Below are 26,355 nucleotides of genomic sequence, written 5' to 3'. Positions count from 1 at the left end.
CCCTGTCCCCAGAGGTGGAGTCTACAGCGACAGGCAGGTTTGCTTGAGCTGCTGTGGGCTCCACCCAGTTCAAACTTCCCAGCGGCTTTGTTTACCTACTTAAGCCTCAGCAATGGTGGGCGCCCCTCCCCTAGCCTCGCTGCTGCCTTGCGGTTAGATCACAGACTGCTTTGCTAGCAATGAGGGAGGCTCCGTGGCTGTGGGACCCTCCCAGCCAGGTGTGAGTATAATCTCCTGGTGTGCCCGTTTGCTTAAAGCACAGTATTGGGGTGGGAATCACCCGATTTTTCAGGTGTCGTGTGTCTCAGTTCCCCTGGCTAGGAAAAGGGATTCCCTTACCCCTTGCGCTTCCCAGGTGAGGCAATGCCTCGCCCTGCTTCAGCTCTCTCTGGTCGGGCTGCAGCAGCTGACCAGCACCAATTGTCCAGCACTCCCCAGTGAGATGACCCTAGTACCTCAGTTGAAAATGCAGAAATCACCAGTCTTCTGTGTCGCTCGCACTGGAAGTTGGAGACTGGAGCTGTTCCTATTCGGCCATCTTGTTCCGCCCCCCAGCCTAGCCTACCTTAAATGTGACCAGAATATTTACATTAGCCTAGAGTTGGGTAAATCATCTAGCATAAAGCATGTTTTATAATTAAGTGTTTAATATCTCATATAACTTATTAACTACTGTACTGAAAGTGAAAAACAATGGTTTTGCCCCATTGTAACTTCAAAAACTTATAAGTCAAACTACTGAAACTCAGGGAGTATCTGTATAAATTTAGACAACTTGATTAATACTTGTATCCATAGCTGCTTACTTCGATTTGAAAGTAGATATAATGAGATGATTTTAATGAAGTAACTTGAGAATCATTTGAAGGAGAACCTGATTTAACCTAACACATTGGCAATTCCAAATTATTTATCATAATGTAAGTTGCGTTAATATGAATGATCTCAATCTCAAAATGATTCATGGGGATTCAAATGATATTCCAATTCTTAATACCTACTAAGTCTTCCCTTCAAAATTATTGGTTAAAATATAGACTTCAGTATAAAGGAAATCCCCAATAGAGATCATTTTCTGTTTTTTAAACTTGGATTTTCATATGTTTAAAGTATTATCTCTTTGTAGTCATATTATGATTAAAGCATAGGTGAGGTACTACAGAAAAAAAAAAAAAATGGTTAGCTCTCAGAGAATCCCACAATAGGCTGATATTTCTCCTTGTCCACTCATGGACTTGTCAGAAAGGCACCTGTGTTCAGCATGTCCAGTACTGAACCCTTCATCTTCCCTTCAACCTCCTCCACCTTCTGTATGATTGATGGCCAGTAGTGGCATCCAGTCCCCCAGCCCAATAGGTGATTCTCGTTGATGCCTTCCTCTTCATCCTTTACAGGAACATTTGTCAAGTTCCATTGCTCCCACTTCCTCAGTAACTCTTGCATCTGTGTTTCTTTCCGGTCTAACCTCTGTTGTCTTAGTTCAGGTTCTCATCTCTCCTCTGGATTTGGCAGTAGTCTTGTAATGGGTTAAATCATCTATATAAATGTTAGCTACTGTTGTTATCACTTTTATAGAATAAAGTCCAGCCCCTTTAACAGGACTGTCAACTCTTATAGGCTTTCTATATTCTGACCATATGTTGTGTGTTCTAAATCGATTCATGTCATTCACCTACTGGAAAACTCACAGTGACTCCCAGTTGCTTATGGGGCTAATCTTTGGGGTAGGAGCTGCATCTTGCCTAGCTTTGAATCCCTCCATTCCTGAAGGGCCTGTCACAGTCATTAGTACTTAGTGGGTACTCAATGACTATTTATTGAGTTAAAATGAATGGGATTAGCAAATACCTTACGATTCCTGTTAATCTGTATGACATAAAAGTGATTTTTTTACATAAAAATTTAGGTTTGTTTCATTAGGGCTTATTAGGAAAATTCTGCTTTGCTTTTTTATCATAAAGCAGAATAACTAGGAAATCAGCATTTGAATGTTTTCTACTCTCCACATTTTCATTGTGGAAATTTTCTTTCACAATGTTTTGCAACTGTACTCACATCATAAACAGTCCACATCCTAGAAATCTATATTTATTAACAGCATCTTAGGAATGGAAGTTGAACCAGAGAGAGAAAGGTAATGGAATTTTTTTTTTACTTGAGTACAAATAAGTTATAATACAAGAAAGAAAACTACAGTGAGTTGATTCTGCATATGATTATATAAAAAGTAGCATAGTCATGTTTCTCTCTTATTTTGGTATTTCATTACCATCCAGGATATTATGCTTGTTCTAAATTTGAATTTAGTGCATATAAATATTAGAATGAGTGTCTGCATTGAGTAAGAAAACAAATTTCTCTAGGGTAATCAAAATGTGCCATCAATTGCCCATTATGTCTAGTGTCTAGTGTATTAAGATTTGAGTATTCTCCTATGGAATATTTTAAAAATTGACACTCTATCTGTCTGTCTTTCTCTCTCCCTCTTCCTCACCCTCTCTCTCCCACTATCAGAGTGTTAGAGTGGCTTCTTTCAGATTTATTGTTAGATGCATTTTCATGAGAATCTAGCTTCTGCTTGCAGCAGCTCATCCATTCTTCTGTTTGGTCTTCAATTGAAGGCATAGTCTCCCTGTGAAATTTTAATTGTTTCTATAACACTTCTGTATTTTCAGTCTCACTTTAAGAAGATAGAAGGTGAAAGTGAAGGTGCTTTAAGTGAAGAACAAGCAGTACAAACAGATTGCTGGTGATGGTGGTGTTTAGATTTATATTTCCTTGCCTCAGTTCTAATAAAGTTTAAAGAATTAATGAGGAGAAAACATGATAAGTTATTTAGCAGTGTAAATACTGATACATATTCACAAAATAATGGTGATTGGTAACAGAGCTTCATGACCAGCTTCATGATCAGATTCAAATCCCAGCTTATCAACTTAACATTTGTGTAACTTCTAACAGTTATTAAACTGTGAACCTAAAGACCTTCATGTGTAAAATGAAGACGATAATGGCATCATTCAGAATAATTAAATAGAATTAATGAGAAGTTTATTAGTCCATTTTCACACTGCTGATAAAGACATACCCGAGACTGGGAAGAAAAAGAGGTTTAATTGGACTCACAGTTCCACATGGCTGGGGAGGCCTCAGAATCATGGCAGGAGGAGAAAGGCACTTCTTACATGGTGGCAGCAAGAGAAAATGAGGAAGAGGCAAAAGGGGAAACCCCTGATAAACCCATTAGATCTTGTGAGACTTATTTACTATCAGGAGAATAGCATGGGAAAGACCGGCCCCTGTGATTCAATTACCTCCCCCTGGGTCCCTCCCACAACATGTGGGAATTCTGGGAGATACAGTTCAAGTTGAGATTTGGGTAGGGACACAGCCAAACTATGTGAAGAAAGATGACCAACATTATTTTTAAGCACCTGTGAGGTATATACTATTATTTTCTTTTTCCGAATGAGTAATGAAGGCTTACGCAACTTAAGGAAGCTCACTTAGCTAAAAGCAATGGAGTTGGGTTTGAATCACCACGTAGAATATAGTGGGGTACCTGCCATATGTCTTCCACTGTTACCTATTACAAGTTAAGCATCCCTAATCCAAAAATCTGAAATCTGAAATGCTCCAAAATCCATAACCTTGAAAGCACTGACATGATGCCACAAGTGGAAAATTCTACCCCTGACCTCATGTGAAAAGTTACAGCCAAAACTTATTTTGTGCACAAAATTTATTTTTAAATATTATATAAAATTCCCTTCAGGCTATGTGTGTAAGGTGTATATAAAACATCAATGAGTTTCATGTTTAGACCTGGGCCCTGAATCTAAGATATCTCATTATATATATAAGATATCTTATAAAAAATCTGAAATCTGAAACACTCTGGTCCTAAGAATTTCAGATAAGAGATATTGAACCTGTATTACTATCATTGGACAGAATTCTCTCATGAAAATTTTCCACTGAATTGTTTCTAACTTTCCATTATGTTTTCACTAAAAACTTCCTGGCTGGAAACCATTTCTGTTACATTGAAAGTTGTGCATAGAAATGAATCCATTCAATGCCCGGTATTTGAATATTTGTCTATAGTATTCGCTACTATCTGGGTCTCCTTATGTAATTTTTAATACATAATAAGTCAGTAACTTCACACATGAATTGTCCTTGAATGACTTTTAGTTCTTTTAGCAGGAAGCCTGAGAATTCTGTTTCTAAAGGATTCAATACTATCTATTGAATTATGTGTTAACATCCTCTCCTTCACCTTAGATAAAAATAAAGAAGTACATCTTTTCTTTTTAGTTTTAGAAAACAAATGAGTAGTAGGAAAGGAGGTAAGGGCTCTGACTTTTCCTAGGGAACCTCACTAACTGTGTGGCCTGTGCCTTCGTAGGGGAGGTGGTCCTTCTGGTGAATATGCCTGCAGACAGCCCTGCAGATGAAGGGCAGCACCTGCCTGATGGGAGGACGGCTACCCCCACCAGCACCTTCACCCAGCAGGACATCAATGAAGGCATCGTATGGTACAGGCACTCAGGAGCCCCAGCCCAGAGCGACTCCTTCCGCTTCCAGGTACCCTCTGCTTCCTGACTTCTCTGAAGTCTGATGAATCCAATAATCCAATCACTCTTATTTATAATCACCTTGAGTAATTTTCTGCAGTTGACAGGAAATCACGTTTGGGGGATGTGTTAGTCCATTTTCATGCTGCTGATAAAGACATACCCGAGACTGGGTAATTTACAAAGAAAAAGAAGTTTAGCGGACTTACAGTTCTGTGTGGCTGGAGAGGCCTCACAATCACGGTGGAAAGTGAAAGGCATGTCTTACGTGGCAGAAGGTGAGAGAGAATGAGAGCCAAGTGAAAAGGGAAACTCCTTATAAAACCATCAGATCTCGTGAGACTTACTCACTGCCAGGAGAACAGTATGGGGGAAACTGCCACCGTGATTCAGTTATCTCCCATCGGGCCCCTCCCACAACATGTGAGAATTATGGGAGCTATGATTCAAGATGAGAATTGGATGGGGACCCAGCAAAACCATATCAGTGGAATTCCCTACAAAATATAATTCATAGCATTAGTTTTTTTAATTTGTCAGTTCAGATATATGTGTATATTTACAAGCAGAGTTATCCACAACCAAGATGTTTAGGTTAGATAATGGCCAAAGTATTCAGAAAAAAAACTCTTTAAAATATAAAAAAATACTACATGGAGAAAAAAAAATCTTACCTTCTAGGTTTGAATGTTCTTGAAAAACTTACTGTCTTGTGATAAGATCATGGGCCTATAGCCAAACTCAACAGGTTTAGGTGTCAGTTCAGCCACTTACTAGCTACACAACTTTGGGCAAATTACTTGAGCAAAACTTCTGTGCTTCATTTTCCTTGTCTATCAAATAGGATTATTGTGAGGATTTAATGAGTTAATACATATAGAGTACTTAGAATACTGCCTATCACATAGTTAGCATTATATTAAGGGTTTGTTATTGCCATTTGTAAAAATCAGTCAAATACCAGACCGTAAGGAGACCTTCAGTAGATTAAAGAACAAGAATTTTACTGCATAGGCTGGGCACGGGGGCTCACGCTTGTAATCTCAACACCTCGGGAGGCCAAGGCAGGCAGATTGCGTCAGTCCAGGAGTTTGAGACCAGCTTCGGCAACATGGTGAAACCCTGTCTTGACAAAAAATACAAAAATTAGATGGGCATGGTGGCAGCTAGGCAGAAGGATCACTTGAGCCTGGGAGGTAGAGGCTGCACTGAGCCATGATCATGCCGTTGCACTCTAGCCTGGATGACAGAGCGAGACCCTCCCCCCCAGCAAAAAAAAAAAGAAAAGAAAAGAAAAAAGAAAAATTATATGCATATGTTCTCTGGCTATTATAAATATAATTATAAATTATAAATTAATCATAAAATGATAAACAAAAATTCAGGCCACTTGGAATATTTTAAATGGTCTCTTCAATAATTACTAGGAAATTCCTTAAAGAAAATCAGAACAGCAAACACTTAAGAAATATTGATGAGGAGGAAATAACCTATCCAAACTTAAATCATATGGACAAAATTGTACTCAGAAGAAAATTGATGGGCTTAAGCGCTTATTATTGAGCAAGAAAGCATTAAAATACATGGACAAAATATTTAACTCTAGAAGCCAGAGAACGACAAGGGAAACCTAAGGAAAGCAAAAGGAAGGAATTAGTAGAGATAAGCAGAGGAATTGGTTAATTATAAAATGCTAGAAATGACAAACAAATACAAAACATGATTCTTTCAAGATCAATAAAATTAGGAAGACCTCCGACAAGCATGATTTAGAAATAAAGAATCATACAGAAATACAAAGGAATAAGGAATTATGAATGAGAAAGAGTGTTTAAGCATGGATACCGAGAAGAATTTGGTAAAGTGTCAGAGAAAATATCTATGTTTATGGGGAACAGCCAAAGCAGTGTCAGGGCCTCTCAAAGTCTGAGTCTTTTTCTTTGTCTAGGAATCCAGCTGGCGCTCAACTCACCCAGCTCACCTTGTTAAAATGATCATTCATTCTGCTTCTGATGTCTGGCATGTACATCTTCATCGCCTGACTAATTTATATTGCGTAAAAGATGTGCTTTTCCAGAGAGCAGGTTGAGATAAATTTGGAAACCATTAAAATGAGATTATCCTGAGCACATTGAATGTCCAATGAGTGAGCAAACATTGGGTGCCCTTTGCCCAAGTTAACTTTTCATTTTTAGCACCTGGAGACTGCAGCAGTCATCAAAGAATGAGTCAGAATGAAGGCAAAGACCTCAATCAAAAGAAGTCACCTCTGCAAACTAGAATCCTCAGATCTGCCTTTGCCTTCGTAGGGTCAGGAAGGAGAATGTTATCCATATGGAGCACTTCCCTGGAAGCAGAATCTAAGTAGCTGCTCAAAATAATATTTGATGACTTTTGTAATTTGGTTACTGAGTAAATAAAGCAAATAAAGTTTTAAAAATAATAAAAAATAAAATAACAAAAAATAGTGATTAAAAAAAAAAAGTCTCACTGGGTGAAGCCATCCAGTTGAATGAACGTTATTACTTACAAAGTGGTTTCCTTTACAGAGCCTTCACACATTTTGCTCAAAATGTGTTTAGAACTCCTATGTGAAATTGCCTTCAAAATGTGTGGGATATTCTTTAGAATATCCTCCATAGTGGCAGTGTATCATCTTTTGGAAGTGGTTTAAAAAATACAGCTAAATAGTCAAAAGTCAGACTAAGGTCTGGTGAGAAAAAGAGTGGTAATTATTTTGGGTTAAAGTGGGGAATAATTATGAAGTAATGGGCTCAGAGTTTCTGTATGATTTGTAAACTTTGTCTGAAGGCATTCCAAAGTATGCATTTTGAACACTGACAGCATCTTCGTTGGAAATATGAAACAACCCTCTGGGATTATGTTCTCCTGATGTAAAAGTTTTGGCATGTTTATTGTAAAAGTCTCATTGTTTTATAGGCATACCTCATATTTTGATTTGAAGTGAGATAGACACTACAGCTAGGTGCTAACATAAGTTGTTAGCAAGTTTTCCCATTCATCATTTTACTGTCCCTAAAGGATTTCAAACTTTAAATATATCCTGTCCTAATAATTCTTTTTCCTTTTTTTTTTTTCTTTAAAGCAGAAAATGCAGTATAATGAGTTGCATGGATTTTTTTTTTTTTTTTTTTTTTTTTTTTGGAGACAGAGTTTCACTCAGTTGCCCAGGCTGGAGTACAGTGGTGTGATCTTGGCTCACTGCAACCTCCACCTCCCCGGTTCAAGTGATTCTCCTACCTCAACCTCCCAAGTAGCTGAGATTACAGGTGCCTGCCACCATGCCCAGCTAATTTTTTGTATTTTTTAATAGAGATGGGGTTTCTCCATGTTGGCCAGGCTGGTCTTGAACTCCTGACATCAAGTGATCCACCTGCCTTGACCTCCCAAAGTGCTGGGATTACAGGCGTGAGCCACCGCGTCCAGCCAAGTTGCATGTATTTAATGCCATTTTAATGTTGATGTGCTGTCATGAGCCANCAGTCACCTGAGGCGGCTTCTTCTTCCTCTTTTTCTTTTTTTTTGGAGACAGAGTTTCACTCAGTTGCCCAGGCTGGAGTACAGTGGTGTGATCTTGGCTCACTGCAACCTCCACCTCCCCGGTTCAAGTGATTCTCCTACCTCAACCTCCCAAGTAGCTGAGATTACAGGTGCCTGCCACCATGCCCAGCTAATTTTTTGTATTTTTTAATAGAGATGGGGTTTCTCCATGTTGGCCAGGCTGGTCTTGAACTCCTGACATCAAGTGATCCACCTGCCTTGACCTCCCAAAGTGCTGGGATTACAGGCGTGAGCCACCGCGTCCAGCCAAGTTGCATGTATTTAATGCCATTTTAATGTTGATGTGCTGTCATGAGCCATCAATGGATCCCATCTATTACTCTGCATCCAAGATTTGGGACATATGTGATGTGAGTGGGATTAGAAAATAGAGCATGGCATAGTGCAAAGAAAGCATGCACATTCAGAGTCATTTTTTGGTATGGGAAGGAGCTTTGGTTTGGTTATATTCAGGTCACTTTGGAAATGTGGTTCAAAAAAGACCAACACATTTCCCATCAGTGTCTTTACTAGATCGATTCATTTGCTCAGTAATATGATTACATTTCACTACCTATTCAATGTTTGGTTCTTTTTCTTCAAAAGATAGAATGTATTCCACCACCACCCCGCTATCCCTTTTCTAATTTCCTGAAGCTACCAAAGTGAGTCACTTGGTCAGTGGAATGATCGTAAACCTGACTGATCTGGTTAAATACTGCCACTTGTTGCCTTTGTGACTTTGACACATTGCTTAAATTTTCTGACCTTCAGTTTCCTCACCTGTAAAAAAGGGGATAATAATATCTACTCTGTGGATACTAAGTAAGAGAACCCTTGAAAAGTAGCTAATGCAGCGCTGAGCCCGTAATAATAATAGATGATGAGTGAATTATAGTTATTGGTGGTAAGATCATTTACAGAGATGCTGTATCTCCTTAAAAACATGTATTTTGAGACTCGATCCCAGACATCTGATGTGATCAAGATAAAGACAGAGAAGACAGGCTTTCTGTTGGAGTAACTTTTAAAGACATAGAGAAACAGCTGCTATCCCTGCCTTTTTTTCTCAGAATTGATAGAACTCAGCCCCCTGCCATATGAAATTAATGCAACTCCACATGTCACACGGGCTTAGCAAACAATGGAGAGAAGGAAGGTTTAAGAGGGCAGTCCAGTAACTGATGAAGAGGGAGAAGCTGCATAGGAAAAGCAACATTCTTCAGGTTTTTGAAGCAGGAAGAAGTTGATTTTGTGACCATTACACTAATTGTGAATGTTACTAATCTTGCCCTTCAATGATGAGGCTGAGATTTGTCACTTACCTATCACTTACCTGTGCTGGTTAAAAATGAAAGAAATGGAATACAAATCTTATTACATACTCATAATAAGATATTATATAGTCCTCAAAAATTATGTTTTCTGGCATGTTTAATGATATAGCAAACTATCATATTATTGTAAGTAAAAAATTATAATATGCAATTGATATGTGTGCATATAAAATGTTAAATGTCAACATATTTATATTCATTATTTCTAGGTAGTGAAATTCTAGATTATTTTTTATTTCTTATTTATACTTTCCTGCATTTCCAGCTTTGCTTAAAATGAAATCAGTAAAAGATCAATATTAAAATATGAATCAGTAAAAGATCAATATTAAAATATGAAGGGCAGAATAAGAGTTGTCATGCAGGAGCATATAGAATTCAAAGACAGCTGGCTTAAAAGAGGGAAAAACTCACGTGTGGACATGGTTGCCCAATAGAAGATGAGAGGCTCACCAGGATGACCTTCTTTTCAGGTGTCCAGTGCCTCTGATGCCCAGACCCGCCTGGAGAGCCGCATGTTCAACATCGCGATCTTACCACAGACACCTGAAGCACCTAAACTGTCTGTGGAAGCATCTCTCCATATGACTGTGAGTTGGGTGGGAGGCTTGTGGTTTCCACTTAGAGGAGGCACACAGCATGCTGATGGGATTTGATAGAGTGTCCTGGTTTTGTATGCAGTAAGTTCCTGGCCCAGATCACAGACTCAGGGGCCAGAAAGCCTAGTGATCACATTTCTCATTGACTTGAAAAAGGAACTTAAAATTCCCAGAATGAAAGGAAGGTTATGCGGAATCCATATTGACCCCCCCATCCATCGCTGATGTCCCTTCTACAGTATTCCAGACATTCCAGGGATCCTCCTTGAAAACTTGGAAGAAATTTCGGGCTTATGTCCATGAAATCAATATTTGGGTATCACTGGTTCCCTAGTTATAGGTCCACATAGTGGAGAAACTATTATTCCATCTTCTAGAAGCCCTATAAGAAACTTTCCTCTGTAAAAGTTTCCTAGAGAAGGTGCTGTCAATGCTAAATCCAGAAAGATAAATAACAATTATCCAAGTGAAAATTTGGGGGCACATTGGGAGGAATGGCGAGGTGATGACAAAGGGCATTGCCACAAGTGAAAAGAGCACATGCAAAGGCCCAGAGGTGAGAGAGAATAGAACTGTTGCAAAATTGCAAACAGTTCAACAAGACTGGAGAAATTAGGAAGGGAGCAAGGAGGTGTGATGAGGATAAGGAGGTCATGAAGCTATCACAGAAAGCCTCATATGCTGGTGGGAAGGAGTGTGGGCCATGGGAAAATGTGAAGCGAGGTGTCAACTAAATTGGTGCATGAAGCTTAGTTGAGACAATTAGCAACTCCCCCGTGACCCTTGCTCTGGGGAGGGGAGAGGATGAGTGCTATAATGCCGAAACCCCTCTTCCAGACAGAGCCACAAACATGTAAGACCTTGTAAATTAATCATCATGGGTCCACATTTTAGTTAGCACCCACACAATTATGCTCCAAAGCAGTGTATCAGCCTTGAGCCACAACAAAGAGAACAGTTATAGTTTTAGAAATTATGGGTCTGGGCCATGACAGAGACATAAAGGGGAAAATAGAAAGTTTTTAATGAATAGCTGGTATTGGCATTTCCACTGTAAACCGTAATTTAAAGAAATCATAATTCAGCAGCACTATAAAGTCTATAATTCATCATTCTGACTGGAGGAACTTGGATCAGAATTTTCTCTAAACTGTTAAGAAAAATGTGCACACACAGGTCTTGCCAAATGCTAATGCAGAGTTATTTTGAGTTTGGAGGAAACAATGGGCCAGGAACCAGGAAGACAGTGCTGTTTCCTGCACTGTCACTGTGGACCTCTGAAGAGAATTTTCAAGTCACTTAGCCTTTAAGGGCTTAGGTTGCATACGTGCAAATTAGGTCTGTCCAGTTAAAACTTAGGTTCGTTTACTGTAAACTGTGATTAGCCTACTTGTATGTTACTTAAAATATATAGTTTATATATATATTTTTGTTTGTTTGTTTGTTTGTTTGTTTTGAGACGGAGTCTCGCTCTGTCGCCCAGGCTGGAGTGCAGTGGCCGGATCTCAGCTCACTGCAAGCTCCGCCTTCCGGGTTTACGCCATTCTCCTGCCTCAGCCTCCCAAGTAGCTGGCACTACAGGCGCCCGCCAACTCGCCCGGCTAGTTTTTTGTATTTTTTAGTAGAGACGGGGTTTCGCCGTGTTAGCTAGGTTGGTCTCGATCTCCTGACCTCGCGATCCACCCGTCTCGGCCTCCCAAAGTGCTGGGATTACAGGCTTGAGCCACCGCGCCCGGCCTATAGTTTATATATTTTTTAACACTAATTAGGGCCATTACGATAGGGCATACTTGTGATCTGTAATAAAAATGCATTCTCAATTTAGTCATTTAGTCTCATCTAATAACACAAGTTTTTCAGATATTTGGTAAATATATTGTGAATGCATATGGTAAATACATGGCATATTTAGTATACTTGTATATGTGATTAAAGGTAGGAATCTACTTCTCTATTCATTCAGTCTCTCATTCATAAACACTTTTGAGCTCCTAATGTAGGTTAAGAGCTGTGGAAGACATTGGAAAGTCAATGACCATAAAACACAGTCTTTATTCTCAAGGAACTTTGAGTCTAAAAGAGGAGACAAGCAAATAAATAAGCAGGGATAATACAATGATAAATGCCATGGCAGAGCAATGATATGGGAGCAAATGGGAAGGCACCAAATCCAGCAGACCATGAGAGAGGGTCACAGAAGCATCCTCTGGTGGGGAACAGAGCAGGGTGAGTGTAAATTATCTAGAGACCAGGGTTCTCAAACTTAATCCTATATTAGAATCACTATAGAGTTGATGAAAACACAGATTGCACTCACCCACTTCCTACTCCTTCCCTCGGAGTCCCCAAAGTCCATTGTATCATTCTTATGCCTTTGCATCCTCATAGCTTAGCTCCCACTTATGAGTGAGAACATACAATGTTTGGTTTTCCATTCCTGAATTACTTCCCTTAGAATAATAGGTGAGGGATAAAAGACTACAAATTGGGTTCAGTACATACTGCTCGGGTGATGGGTGCACCAAAATCTCACACATCACTACTAAGGAACTTACTCATGTAACCAAATACCATCTGTTCCCCAAAAAAACCTATGGAAATGGAAAATTTTAAAATTAAAATTAAAAAAATAAAACACAGATTGCTGGAACCCACCACACTGTTTTCTAATTTAGTGGATCTGGTGTAGGGTCAAGAATTTGCATTTCTAAAGAGTTTCCAGGTAATGCTGTTTGCTGCTTCCCAGATCACCACACTAGAAGAACCACTCATCTAGACGAAATTGGGGGGAATGTATCCCAGTCTTGAGGAGCAACAGGTGAACAAAGGTGGAGACAAGGGAGAACATGACACATTTGAAGCATTACAGGTTGTTCAGCTGGCTGGAGCATAAAATCCGTTAAATGAAAATGCAGTAAGAAATGAGAGTCAGATCATGGAAGACCTTAAGTATAAGGCAGAGTTTCCATTTGTCCTGAAAGGTTGTTGGGGCAAATAAGATGTTGAGGGATTTGTAGCAGAGAAGTGCCATGATCAGATTTTTAAGGATACATGTAGGAAGATCATTCTGGCTACAGGGTAGAAAACATCCTAGATGGGGGCCAGTCAGAAAACAAACAGGCTATTGCAGTCATCTAGAGCAAGAACAATTAGTGGCATGAGCCCGTGGTTAAGAGTTCAGAAGATCTTGAAGAGATTTGCACACGAATGTTCATTGTAGCATTACTCACAGTAGCCGAGACGTGGAAGCAATCTAAATATCTATCAGCAGAGAAATGGATAAAGAAAATGTGATACACACATACACACATACAGAGAGAAGAATATTATTCAATCTTACAAAGGAAGGAAATCTTGTCACAGGTTACAACATAGATGAATATTTAAGACATTATGATAAGTAAAATAAGCCAGTCACAAAAGAAAAAAAAACTGCATGATTCTGCTTATATGAGATATAAAGTAGAATGTAGTCAGAAGAAGTAGAAAGTAGAATGGTAGTTACCAGGTGTAGAGTATGTGACGCAATGAGAGAGGGAGAAAGGGGGAGTTGTTCAGTGGATACAGAGTTTCAGCTTTGCAAGGTGGGAGAGTTCTAGAGATCTATTGCACAACTGTATGCATATAGTCAACACTACAGAGCTGTGCACTGACAAATGGTTATGATGGTTAAAAAAAAAGCGGGGGGTGTAGATTAAGAGAGACTTAGAGACACAGTGGCTTCCTATATATGGAAGGCGGGTGAAACACCCAGTGTCTGAGGATATAGAGGTGCCATTCCTCAAGATCAGGAATGTACAAGGACTTTTGGTGGGAAGCATGACAAGTTGAGTCTGGGATGTGCTGGTGAAGGGTGTGCTGGAGCAGAGTGAGTGAATTCACAGATGTGGTAAGTGTGTGGGCTGGGACAGATCGCACAACATTTCATGGGTCATTGTAGGAACTTGGCTTTTCTTCTGATTAAAATGGGAAGCCATTGCGGGGTGTTGAGCAGAGGCCTCATGTCCTTGTGAAAGGATCACACTGGCTGCTGTGCTGAAAGGGAGTGTAAGGGAGGCAAGAGAGCAATTGAGAGGCCACTGGGGTAATCCTGGGGAGAGACTGTGGCCCTCAGCAGAGTGGTGGCAGTGGGGTGGGAGAAGCAGTTTGACTCTGGATATATTCAGAGGTAACATGGCCATTATGAAAAGAATTACTCTGTAATCTTCTTTTGTTGACAGATACACTATTTTTAAAGTGTCTTTTGCAATGAGTTCTATGAAGTTTAATCTCTCATTTCTTACTATGTTTAACTGATAAATATTGAACATTCTAAGTAGCCAATATTAAAATTGATTATACTTTGATATATCTCAAACTCAATATTGCTTTCCTCACAGAATCAGTCCTTTTTCTGTGTAATGTCTATTTCTATTAGGAGAAAAATAGTATCAATAAATTTCAAAATAGACTGTTATCTTGGCTGGAACATATTTCCCTTCCCACAGTCCCAGGTCCACAATAATTCTGTCTTTTTATCACTTTATTATTTTAGGGACATCTAGATTTTCAGAATATCACATGGTACTCTGAGAATGTTCAGTTATTATGATAGTTTTGATATTAAAAGGTAGCAAACAGTACCAAACAATGTACAGAACCTATACTTTTTTGTCTGTTAGTTGTACCCACATGTGTACATGTTTATAGGTGTGTACAAACATGTATGGGATAGTAACACCTTATATAGTGCATATAGTTTTAATTTGTTGTCCTTACTTGTTTTATATTAGGGTGAGAGACCAGCTGCTATTCACAATTCTAATTTTCCTTGCTCATTACATTCCAGACCTGAGCAAGGGCCTGAAATATGACTCTTTACTATAGGGGGATTGTTCCAACCTGCAAATGCTGCTTCTCCCCAGGACAAATATGCCTTGGGGACAATTACAAAGCAACTGCAACCTTCAATCTTTTCGTGGTTAAAGGAAGAACACCACTCCCTCCTCTATGAGCATTACTGAGCCCTGCTTAATCCCTCTCTAAATGAGGAGATTCCATCTGAAAGAAGGAGGGCTTCAAAGAGCAGGAGAGCATGTCACACTCTAACCCACCTTCAGGGGTCAGTTAGGAAGAGCCCATGATGAGCTGGATGTTTTTGTTCTGTTTTATAACAGCATGCCTGATCCAGGTGAGAGGCCCCTGCTCAGGCTAGTTTCCCTCTTCTCTCCACACTGTTTTTGCTGCTGTCCCCAACCCACCACCATACCTAATGATGGGAGTCTGAAGCTCTCCTTTTTGTTTTTTAAGTGTTGCCACTGTTAGTGGGTTATGGATGTGCACAGGGAAAGGGATAGTAAAAGTTACATACGCATCAGTCCTCTGATTAATATTGCCTCATTCATTCACTGGGTTCTGAAAGCTGGAAGAGAAAAGGCAGTATCTAGTTCTTTTAACCAGTAGAATGTAGAAAAAGGGAAATATTGGCTATTTTATGTGCTTTAATAAAGAAATACCTCTTAAACCTCCGCATGCAAATGGTGAGCCTTTTTTGATGTTTGAGGTGGGTTCACTTTTAGCCCTTTGTTATCAGAAGGCATCACAGTTTCCATGAGCAAAACTGGGGACCTGGGGAGCAATGCTCTGAAGAACTTCTTGGGGCCAAGACTTAAATATCTCAGCTGAGTCCTTAGAACTTCTGGCCAGATTCCACTTAGCCCATTAAGTCAGAGGAGCAGCAGTGAGCTATGACCACTGCACTCCAGCCTGTGACAGAGCTAGACCCTGTCTCTTAAAGAAAACAAAAAGTTAGAGGAGAGACACAGTGAGCCAGCTGTGATTAGCAAGAGAGTAGAAGAGCCAGCTGGGATGCCCCATTTGGAAACGTGTTCCACCTAAGAAAAAAGTAATAATATCAGAATCCCCACCGCGTGCACTGACGTAACTGTGGGGGCAGTTGGGGGAGAGAAAACTAGGGTACAAGAAAACTTGAAAAGGACTCTCTAAACCTAGGAGGGGAGGCTTGGGAAAAATCTGTAATGCAAGAGACCAGATCCTTCTTTTGAACTCTTGAAAATTTTACTAAGTGTGACTAATTTAAAAGCCCAGAGCAATTTTTTTTTTTCTTAATAAGGTCTGTTTTTCCCTCTGGCTTTTGTTTTTCATACCATGTTTTCCTCTTCCTTCTTAAACTTTGTTTAGGCTCGAGAAGATGGCCTGACTGTCATTCAGCCTCATTCCCTCTCCTTTATAAACTCTGAGAGGCCAAGTGGAAAGATTGTCTACAATATCACTCTACCTCTGCATCCAAATCAAGGTAAGATGTGTAGTAAATGATCTTTTGAGTGATATTATTATATTCTAGTTTTTGACCAGTCTTAATATCGCTGGAGTTTTGTCTGCTTGCATACATAAAGATATATTCGTTGAGGTTTCAAGGAATACTAATTATTCACATTCCTTGCTCCTGTCTTCTAGTTTAGAACTAATTGAGAGAGAAAAAGACTATGGTCTGAAGGAGATGAATGTGATGGCTTTGGCACTGACATAGCATGCTGGATGGAGAACATACATGCTACTGGGTTGAGCTCCCCTCCCATGTACTGGCAGAACTGGACACATAGACATCGTCTCTGTAGAACCAGAGCCTGCCCTAGTGAGGTTATGACAGGGGAACGGACCAGAATGAGCATATGTTCAGGATAAGGAGTTCTGCCAGGGAGCCCAAAGGGGGCTGAGCCACACATATTCAGTTCCTTCCCTGATTGGATACATTGCTCCTCCTCCTATCTGGGAACATGGGAATGTGGAACTATAGTCAGAGGAGATTTGGGGCCCTGCCATCAGTCCCCAAACTTTAGATCTCTTGACTTTGGGCTTAACTAATAAGCTTATGCCTGTGTTAGTCCATTTTCATGTTGCTATAAAGAAATAACTGAAACTGGATAATTTATAAAGAAAAGAGGTTTAATTGGCTCATGGTTTCACAGGCTGTACAGGAAGCATGGATGGGGAGGCCTCGGGAAACTTACAATCATGGCGGAAGGTGAAGGGGAAGCAGGTACATCTTACATGGCCGGAACAGGAGGGAAGCGAGTGGGGGAGATGTCACACACTTTTGAACAACCAGATTTTGTTTAAAATCTCACTCCTTTGGGAGGCTGAGGCAGGCGGATCACGAGGTCAGGAGATCGAGACCATCCTGGCTAACAAGGTCAAACCCCGTCTCTACTTAAAAAAAAAAAGAAAAAAGAAAAAATACAAAAAATTAGCTGGGCATGGTGGCGGGCACCTGTAGTCCCAGCTACTTGGGAGGCTGAGGCAGGAGAATGGTGTGAACCCAGGAGGCAGAGTTTACCGTGAGCTGAGATCACGCCACTACACCTCCAGCCTGCAGCCTGGGTGGCAGAGCAAGACTCCATCTCAAAAAAAAAAAAAAAAAAAAGAAAGAAAGAAAAGAAAGAAAATCTCACTCACTCACTCACATCACTATGGAGCATCACCAGGACAGCACCCAGGGGGTGGTGTTAAACCATTAGAAACTGCACCTGTGATCCAGTCGCCTCCCACCAGACCCTGCCTCCAACACTGAGGATTACAATTGAACATGAGATTTGGGCAGGGACACAGATCCAAATGACATCAAGTTCCAATAGAGGTGTGGCTGCTCCTCACAGAAAGAAGATCAGCTTCTATTAAGATAATTCTGCTTCCACATCTGGAACTTTTCTCCCAAGATTAACCACTGCCCCAAATGTAAGTCTCTCACATTATGAAATTCTCAATGAGAGAGAAAAGTCAAGAAATTAAATTCCATTATCCTTTTGATAAAGTCCAAAGAAATTAAAAGTCTAAAAGCCATCCCTCTCCTTTGTAATCTGCTAAGTCATAGCTAACAGTTCTCCCTACATTGCCAGAGTCGAGGTAGAGCCCTTTCAAACCAGCAGCCTGGGCTTTCTTCTGGAGAATAGTTGTTGCCCTCTCAGCCCTGCAGAAGGTGAATTAGTTCAACATCAAGCCTGACATGTGCCCTCCTTTGAAGGAGTGAATAGGACATGAGAAAAGATCACAGCATTAGTTCTATACCTGAAAAATTTAGAAACAACAGGCAAATCTGCAGCCCCTATAGCATTTATCACAAGCAGAGTGATAATTGCAAATTCAGTTCTTAGAATAATCAAGACCCATGTTACTATAGCCAAAGATTATTGCAGAGTCTAAGGAGTTTCTGAAGGAAAGAGGTTAGATTGAAAACATCTTTTACAGCCTCACCAGGAGGCCAATCTGTGCCAGTTTCTCAAGGACTTTTGAATTGAAACTCAACTGAGAGGATCTCTTAATTATGTTACCATGTATGTGACTTCTGGAAAATTAGCTGGTCTAGGCTATGGTAGGGGCAGTAGTTTGTATCCTTCTATGTGTATTAGTCAAGGTTCTCTAGAGGAACAGAACTAATAGGAGGTATATATATATATATATATATATAAAGGGGAGTATATTAAGTATTAACTTCCACAACCACAAGGTCCCACAATAGGTCATCTGCAAGCTGAGGAGCAAGGAGAGGCAGTCTGAGTCCCAAAACTGAAGAGCTTGGAGTCCGATATTCAAGGGCCGGAAGCATCCAGCACAGGAGAAAGATGTAGGCTGGGAGGCTAAGCCAGTCTAGTCTTTTCATGTTTTTACACCTGTTTTATTTTTTAAACTTATATATTTATTTTTGAGATGGAGTTTTGCTCTTGTCACCCAGGCTGGAGTGCAGTGGTGCAATCTCGGCTCACTGCAACCTCCATCTCCTGGGTTCAAGCAATTCTCCTGTCTCAGCCTCCCTGGTAGCTGGGATTACAGGTACATGCCACCATACCCGGATACTTTTTGTAGTTTTAGTAGAGACAGGGTTTCACCATGTTGGCTAGGCTAGTCTTGAACTCCTGACCTCAAGTGATCCACCCACCTCAGCCTCCCAAAGTGCTGGGATTATGGGCGTGAGCCACTACACCCAGCCTCCCTGTCTTATATTCTAGCCATGCTGGCAGCTGATTAGATGGTGTCCACCCAGATTGAGGGTGGGTCTGCCTTTCCCAGCCCACTGACTCAAATATTTATCTCCTTTGGCAAAACCCTCACAGACACACCCAGAATCAATACTTTGTATCCTTCAATCACGTTGATACTCAGTATTAACCATCACACTATGGTTTGTATTTCATGAATCCCAGTCAATACTCTTTTGGGTTTCAGATTTGCCCTTTTCTTAAATAACCAGAGAATGGCATACCAAGAGCAACCTGAGAACAGTCAGTTTCTGAAGGATGAAAGACTCCCACCAAGAAGAGCAGGCTCTATGGCTCTAGTCATTTAGTCAGCGATGAGAATTACTGTTGATGCTTATGCCAAATCTCTTCCTCCCAGGTATCATCGAGCACCGGGACCACCCTCACTCTCCTATCCGGTATTTCACGCAAGAGGATATTAACCAGGGCAAAGTCATGTACCGCCCTCCCCCAGCAGCACCCCACCTCCAGGAGCTCATGGCCTTCTCGTTTGCTGGTAATGCTCTCCTCTCTGCTTTGAGGCACCCAACTGCTCTCTGTGGCTCTACATGACAGGCTTGCCCTGAGTCTTCCACAGTCCTCTGGACCATTTGGTGCCCCTGCTTTGTAGCTATTCAAACTAGCTTGAGACCTGTCAGCCAATATGTAGCTTGGGCTCAGTTCCATCTTTTTTTTTTTTCATTTATTCATGCATTCAGGCATACTTCCAATAAATCTTTATTTTGTGCCTCCTATGTGCCAATCACTGAACGAGGCCTTGGAGATATAGTCGCGAGCAAAAAGAGGCGTGGATTCTGCTCTTGGTGGTTTGAGCAGGTATAGAGAGAAAATTCGATAAATAACCCCAGGAATGAATGTTTAATTGCAGTCTGGGATAAGAGCTCTGAGAAAGAGGGAGAAAGTTCAGTAGTGGAATTACACATAACCAGACTGACCTAGACTGAGAGCTCAGTGAAGATACTGGCAGTGAAGTATTGGGTAGAACCTGATGAGGAAAAGTGTGTGTATTTGTATGGTCAGGAAAATGTCCCTGAAGGAAGGGCACCAGCCCTAGGTGTAGGGGCCTGGGGAAAGAGGGAATGTGGTATCTGTGTCTCTGAAATGTGAAGGATCAGGCAGAGCAGGGATGCGTCTGGTGGAAGAGACAGAGGTCACACCTGACAGACCCTTGAAGCCGGTAAGGATTTAGGTTGTTATCCCAATGTCAAGAGGAACCCAGTGGAAGTTTTCAGGTACAGGGAACTAGGGAATGGCTTTTCATAAGAAACTCTTTGACTGCAGTGATGTCAATGGACTTGACGAGGAGGCCAGAGTGGATGGCACAAGGGTAAGGGGAGGCCAGTAAGGGTCCTGCAGTACCTCAGGGGAGGTTTCATGTAGACATGGGGCATGCAGGCAACCTTTTGGGATAAAACCAGAATTTGGTAAAAGATACCTTTTTAATGGAAGAGAAGACTGAATAGAAGAATAACTAAGTTTCTCATTAAAGCCAGTGTGTGCCCTTCCACAAAGCCCAGCATGCCCTTAATCCCTGCCACCCTATCTCTTCCCTTGATCTAGTCATCAAGCCTGTTGACCAGAAAGCAGGAGTTTTAAGTCCCTACCCTTAAATATTTTTATGCCTTTGACTATTCCAAAAACATTAGTGCCTATTTCTCTCTCTCTTTTTTTTTTTTTTTTGACAGAGTCTTGCTTTGTCACCCAGGTTGGAGTGCAGTGGTGCAATCTCGGCTCACTGCAACTTCTGCCTGCTGGGTTCAAGCGATTCTCCTGCCTCAGTCTCCTGAGTAGCTGAGACTACAGATGAGTGCCGCCACACCCGGCTAATTTTTATATTTTTAGTAGAGACGGGGTTTCACCATATTTGTCAGGCTGGTCTTGAACTCCTGACCTTGCGATCCACCTGCCTCAGCCTCCCAAAGTGCTGGGATTACAGGCATAAGCCACCGTGCCCAGCCACTGGTGCCTATTTCTTTACAATCTTTAAGGTGTATGTACTACATAACACCATGAATATAGGGTATTCTTTTTATACAGTAGCTTTATTCATACACAAAAGTGGCGATTTCTTATGGTGAATTGAACGTGGTTTAAGTAATTTTAGACTTTTTTGATTATGGTAAACATTTAAAATGATATTTACCATTATTTAATGTAAGTTTAACCACCCAGAAAACAGTTAACTCCTCAATTAGATTGAAAATCTCTAACAGTGGGTATAGGCTTCCTCTTTAGTATCTGTACACAGTGTTTAGTAACAGGATAACTAATAGCCGTTGAAAATGTTCATGGGTCTGTAACCCCTATGTTACAAGTCGTACTTTATAAGAAACACAGGATATCCTGGGATTGGAGGGAAAGAAAATATGTCAGCCGTGGTTGAAGTCATCCACTAAACTCGCCCGAGTTCCTAGAATCTCTTCAGAGAGAGCAGAGTCCTGTGCTGTGGGATCTATGGGATAAATGCTGCGAGATAAATCTCTCACGTGGTTACAGTGTGTAAATCAATGTCTCGGCACCACTCAATTCTACAATGGAATTGACCCACCTGAGAGCCCTGTCAGTGATATATGGCTCACCCACATTCACCGATTTGTAGGATTTTATGTACTGATAAAATGGGTTCTGAATGAATGTATTATAAATCATGCTAACTGCTGTGATATAAAATTATTCTACTATGTGGTCCTTTTTGCTATTTAAAATTAATGTTGACACCATTAAATCAACATAACATTAGCAAATGACCTGGTGGTCTTTCCTTAAATAAGAATAATTTAGAGTAAGACATTCTTTACTTTCCTAACCTCTGCCCTTTATTTTGTACCTTCCCTAGCTCTCTCTGACCCCCAAGTGTTTAATATACTGATTGTCTCTCTTACTCTTTCAGGTCTCCCAGAATCAGTGAAATTCCACTTCACAGGTAGAGATTCATCTCAATTTTATTAGAAAGTGAAATTTTTTCTTTCCTTATTGGTTCTTTCTTTTTGTTCCCATCATCATTAATTTTAGCTATTTTCTAAGAACTACTTAAAAATTGTAATTTTTCTTCTAAAACAAATTTCTTCTAAAATAAACAAATGGTTAAATAGTAATAGCTTAACTTTATAGTCATAGGAGAAAAAATCTACCAAAGATGCTAAAAGTTAATGTTTAAGAGCCAGGCATGGTGACTCATGCCCATAGTCCAGCACTTTAGAAGGCTGAGGAGGGAGCATCACAGAGCCCAGGGGTTCAAGACCAGCCTGGACAACAATGCANTGTATGTGACTTCTGGAAAATTAGCTGGTCTAGGCTATGGTAGGGGCAGTAGTTTGTATCCTTCTATGTGTATTAGTCAAGGTTCTCTAGAGGAACAGAACTAATAGGAGGTATATATATATATATATATATATAAAGGGGAGTTTATTAAGTATTAACTTCCACAACCACAAGGTCCCACAATAGGTCATCTGCAAGCTGAGGAGCAAGGAGAGGCAGTCTGAGTCCCAAAACTGAAGAGCTTGGAGTCCGATATTCAAGGGCCGGAAGCATCCAGCACAGGAGAAAGATGTAGGCTGGGAGGCTAAGCCAGTCTAGTCTTTTCATGTTTTACACCTGTTTTATTTTTTAAACTTATATATTTATTTTGAGATGGAGTTTTGCTCTTGTCACCCAGGCTGGAGTGCAGTGGTGCAATCTCGGCTCACTGCAACCTCCATCTCCTGGGTTCAAGCAATTCTCCTGTCTCAGCCTCCCTGGTAGCTGGGATTACAGGTACATGCCACCATACCCGGATACTTTTGTAGTTTTAGTAGAGACAGGGTTTCACCATGTTGGCTAGGCTAGTCTTGAACTCCTGACCTCAAGTGATCCACCCACCTCAGCCTCCCAAAGTGCTGGGATTATGGGCGTGAGCCACTACACCCAGCCTCCCTGTCTTATATTCTAGCCATGCTGGCAGCTGATTAGATGGTGTCCACCCAGATTGAGGGTGGGTCTGCCTTTCCCAGCCCACTGACTCAAATATTTATCTCCTTTGGCAAAACCCTCACAGACACACCCAGAATCAATACTTTGTATCCTTCAATCAAGTTGATACTCAGTATTAACCATCACACTATGGTTTGTATTTCATGAATCCCAGTCAATACTCTTTTGGGTTTCAGATTTGCCCTTTTCTTAAATAACCAGAGAATGGCATACCAAGAGCAACCTGAGAACAGTCAGTTTCTGAAGGATGAAAGACTCCCACCAAGAAGAGCAGGCTCTATGGCTCTAGTCATTTAGTCAGCGATGAGAATTACTGTTGATGCTTATGCCAAATCTCTTCCTCCCAGGTATCATCGAGCACCGGGACCACCCTCACTCTCCTATCCGGTATTTCACGCAAGAGGATATTAACCAGGGCAAAGTCATGTACCGCCCTCCCCAGCAGCACCCCACCTCCAGGAGCTCATGGCCTTCTCGTTTGCTGGTAATGCTCTCCTCTCTGCTTTGAGGCACCCAACTGCTCTCTGTGGCTCTACATGACAGGCTTGCCCTGAGTCTTCCACAGTCCTCTGGACCATTTGGTGCCCCTGCTTTGTAGCTATTCAAACTAGCTTGAGACCTGTCAGCCAATATGTAGCTTGGGCTCAGTTCCATCTTTTTTTTTTTTCATTTATTCATGCATTCAGGCATACTTCCAATAAATCTTTATTTTGTGCCTCCTATGTGCCAATCACTGAACGAGGCCTTGGAGATATAGTCGCGAGCAAAAGAGGCGTGGATTCTGCTCTTGGTGGTTTGAGCAGGTATAGAGAGAAAATTCGATAAATAACCCCAGGAATGAATGTTTAATTGCAGTCTGGGATAAGAGCTCTGAGAAAGAGGGAGAAAGTTCAGTAGTGGAATTACACATAACCAGACTGACCTAGACTGAGAGCTCAGTGAAGATACTGGCAGTGAAGTATTGGGTAGAACCTGATGAGGAAAAGTGTGTGTATTTGTATGGTCAGGAAAATGTCCCTGAAGGAAGGGCACCAGCCCTAGGTGTAGGGGCCTGGGGAAAGAGGGAATGTGGTATCTGTGTCTCTGAAATGTGAAGGATCAGGCAGAGCAGGGATGCGTCTGGTGGAAGAGACAGAGGTCACACCTGACAGACCCTTGAAGCCGGTAAGGATTTAGGTTGTTATCCCAATGTCAAGAGGAACCCAGTGGAAGTTTTCAGGTACAGGGAACTAGGGAATGGCTTTTCATAAGAAACTCTTTGACTGCAGTGATGTCAATGGACTTGACGAGGAGGCCAGAGTGGATGGCACAAGGGTAAGGGGAGGCCAGTAAGGGTCCTGCAGTACCTCAGGGGAGGTTTCATGTAGACATGGGGCATGCAGGCAACCTTTTGGGATAAAACCAGAATTTGGTAAAAGATACCTTTTAATGGAAGAGAAGACTGAATAGAAGAATAACTAAGTTTCTCATTAAAGCCAGTGTGTGCCCTTCCACAAAGCCCAGCATGCCCTTAATCCCTGCCACCCTATCTCTTCCCTTGATCTAGTCATCAAGCCTGTTGACCAGAAAGCAGGAGTTTTAAGTCCCTACCCTTAAATATTTTATGCCTTTGACTATTCCAAAACATTAGTGCCTATTTCTCTCTCTCTTTTTTTTTTTTTTTGACAGAGTCTTGCTTTGTCACCCAGGTTGGAGTGCAGTGGTGCAATCTCGGCTCACTGCAACTTCTGCCTGCTGGGTTCAAGCGATTCTCCTGCCTCAGTCTCCTGAGTAGCTGAGACTACAGATGAGTGCCGCCACACCCGGCTAATTTTATATTTTAGTAGAGACGGGGTTTCACCATATTTGTCAGGCTGGTCTTGAACTCCTGACCTTGCGATCCACCTGCCTCAGCCTCCCAAAGTGCTGGGATTACAGGCATAAGCCACCGTGCCCAGCCACTGGTGCCTATTTCTTTACAATCTTTAAGGTGTATGTACTACATAACACCATGAATATAGGGTATTCTTTTATACAGTAGCTTTATTCATACACAAAAGTGGCGATTTCTTATGGTGAATTGAACGTGGTTTAAGTAATTTTAGACTTTTTTGATTATGGTAAACATTTAAAATGATATTTACCATTATTTAATGTAAGTTTAACCACCCAGAAAACAGTTAACTCCTCAATTAGATTGAAAATCTCTAACAGTGGGTATAGGCTTCCTCTTTAGTATCTGTACACAGTGTTTAGTAACAGGATAACTAATAGCCGTTGAAAATGTTCATGGGTCTGTAACCCCTATGTTACAAGTCGTACTTTATAAGAAACACAGGATATCCTGGGATTGGAGGGAAAGAAAATATGTCAGCCGTGGTTGAAGTCATCCACTAAACTCGCCCGAGTTCCTAGAATCTCTTCAGAGAGAGCAGAGTCCTGTGCTGTGGGATCTATGGGATAAATGCTGCGAGATAAATCTCTCACGTGGTTACAGTGTGTAAATCAATGTCTCGGCACCACTCAATTCTACAATGGAATTGACCCACCTGAGAGCCCTGTCAGTGATATATGGCTCACCCACATTCACCGATTTGTAGGATTTTATGTACTGATAAAATGGGTTCTGAATGAATGTATTATAAATCATGCTAACTGCTGTGATATAAAATTATTCTACTATGTGGTCCTTTTGCTATTTAAAATTAATGTTGACACCATTAAATCAACATAACATTAGCAAATGACCTGGTGGTCTTTCCTTAAATAAGAATAATTTAGAGTAAGACATTCTTTACTTTCCTAACCTCTGCCCTTTATTTTGTACCTTCCCTAGCTCTCTCTGACCCCAAGTGTTTAATATACTGATTGTCTCTCTTACTCTTTCAGGTCTCCCAGAATCAGTGAAATTCCACTTCACAGGTAGAGATTCATCTCAATTTTATTAGAAAGTGAAATTTTTTCTTTCCTTATTGGTTCTTTCTTTTGTTCCCATCATCATTAATTTTAGCTATTTTCTAAGAACTACTTAAAATTGTAATTTTCTTCTAAAACAAATTTCTTCTAAAATAAACAAATGGTTAAATAGTAATAGCTTAACTTTATAGTCATAGGAGAAAAAATCTACCAAAGATGCTAAAAGTTAATGTTTAAGAGCCAGGCATGGTGACTCATGCCCATAGTCCAGCACTTTAGAAGGCTGAGGAGGGAGCATCACAGAGCCCAGGGGTTCAAGACCAGCCTGGACAACAATGCAAGACATTGTCTATTAAAAAAAAAAAAAAAAAAAAAAAAA

General features: G+C 40.8%; 1 protein-coding gene across 1 annotated transcript in view; it reads left to right on the top strand.

Annotated features, from left to right (window-relative positions):
- The window catches only part of FRAS1 (Fraser extracellular matrix complex subunit 1), a 483,930-nt gene that overhangs the window by 322,915 nt on the left and 134,660 nt on the right, over nt 1-26,355 (top strand). Inside the window, exons 30-34 of the mRNA XM_017876598.1 lie at nt 4,412-4,590; nt 9,952-10,068; nt 16,258-16,372; nt 19,468-19,605; nt 22,000-22,032. Coding sequence (XP_017732087.1) covers nt 4,412-4,590; nt 9,952-10,068; nt 16,258-16,372; nt 19,468-19,605; nt 22,000-22,032 — 582 coding nt within the window. The remainder of the gene's footprint in view (nt 1-4,411; nt 4,591-9,951; nt 10,069-16,257; nt 16,373-19,467; nt 19,606-21,999; nt 22,033-26,355) is intronic.

This window comes from Rhinopithecus bieti, unplaced genomic scaffold (genome assembly GCF_001698545.2).
Source record: "Rhinopithecus bieti isolate Rb0 unplaced genomic scaffold, ASM169854v2 scaffold_8675, whole genome shotgun sequence".
NCBI classification, from domain to species: Eukaryota; Metazoa; Chordata; class Mammalia; order Primates; family Cercopithecidae; genus Rhinopithecus; species Rhinopithecus bieti.
This window is presented reverse-complemented; position numbering and strand designations above follow the sequence as displayed.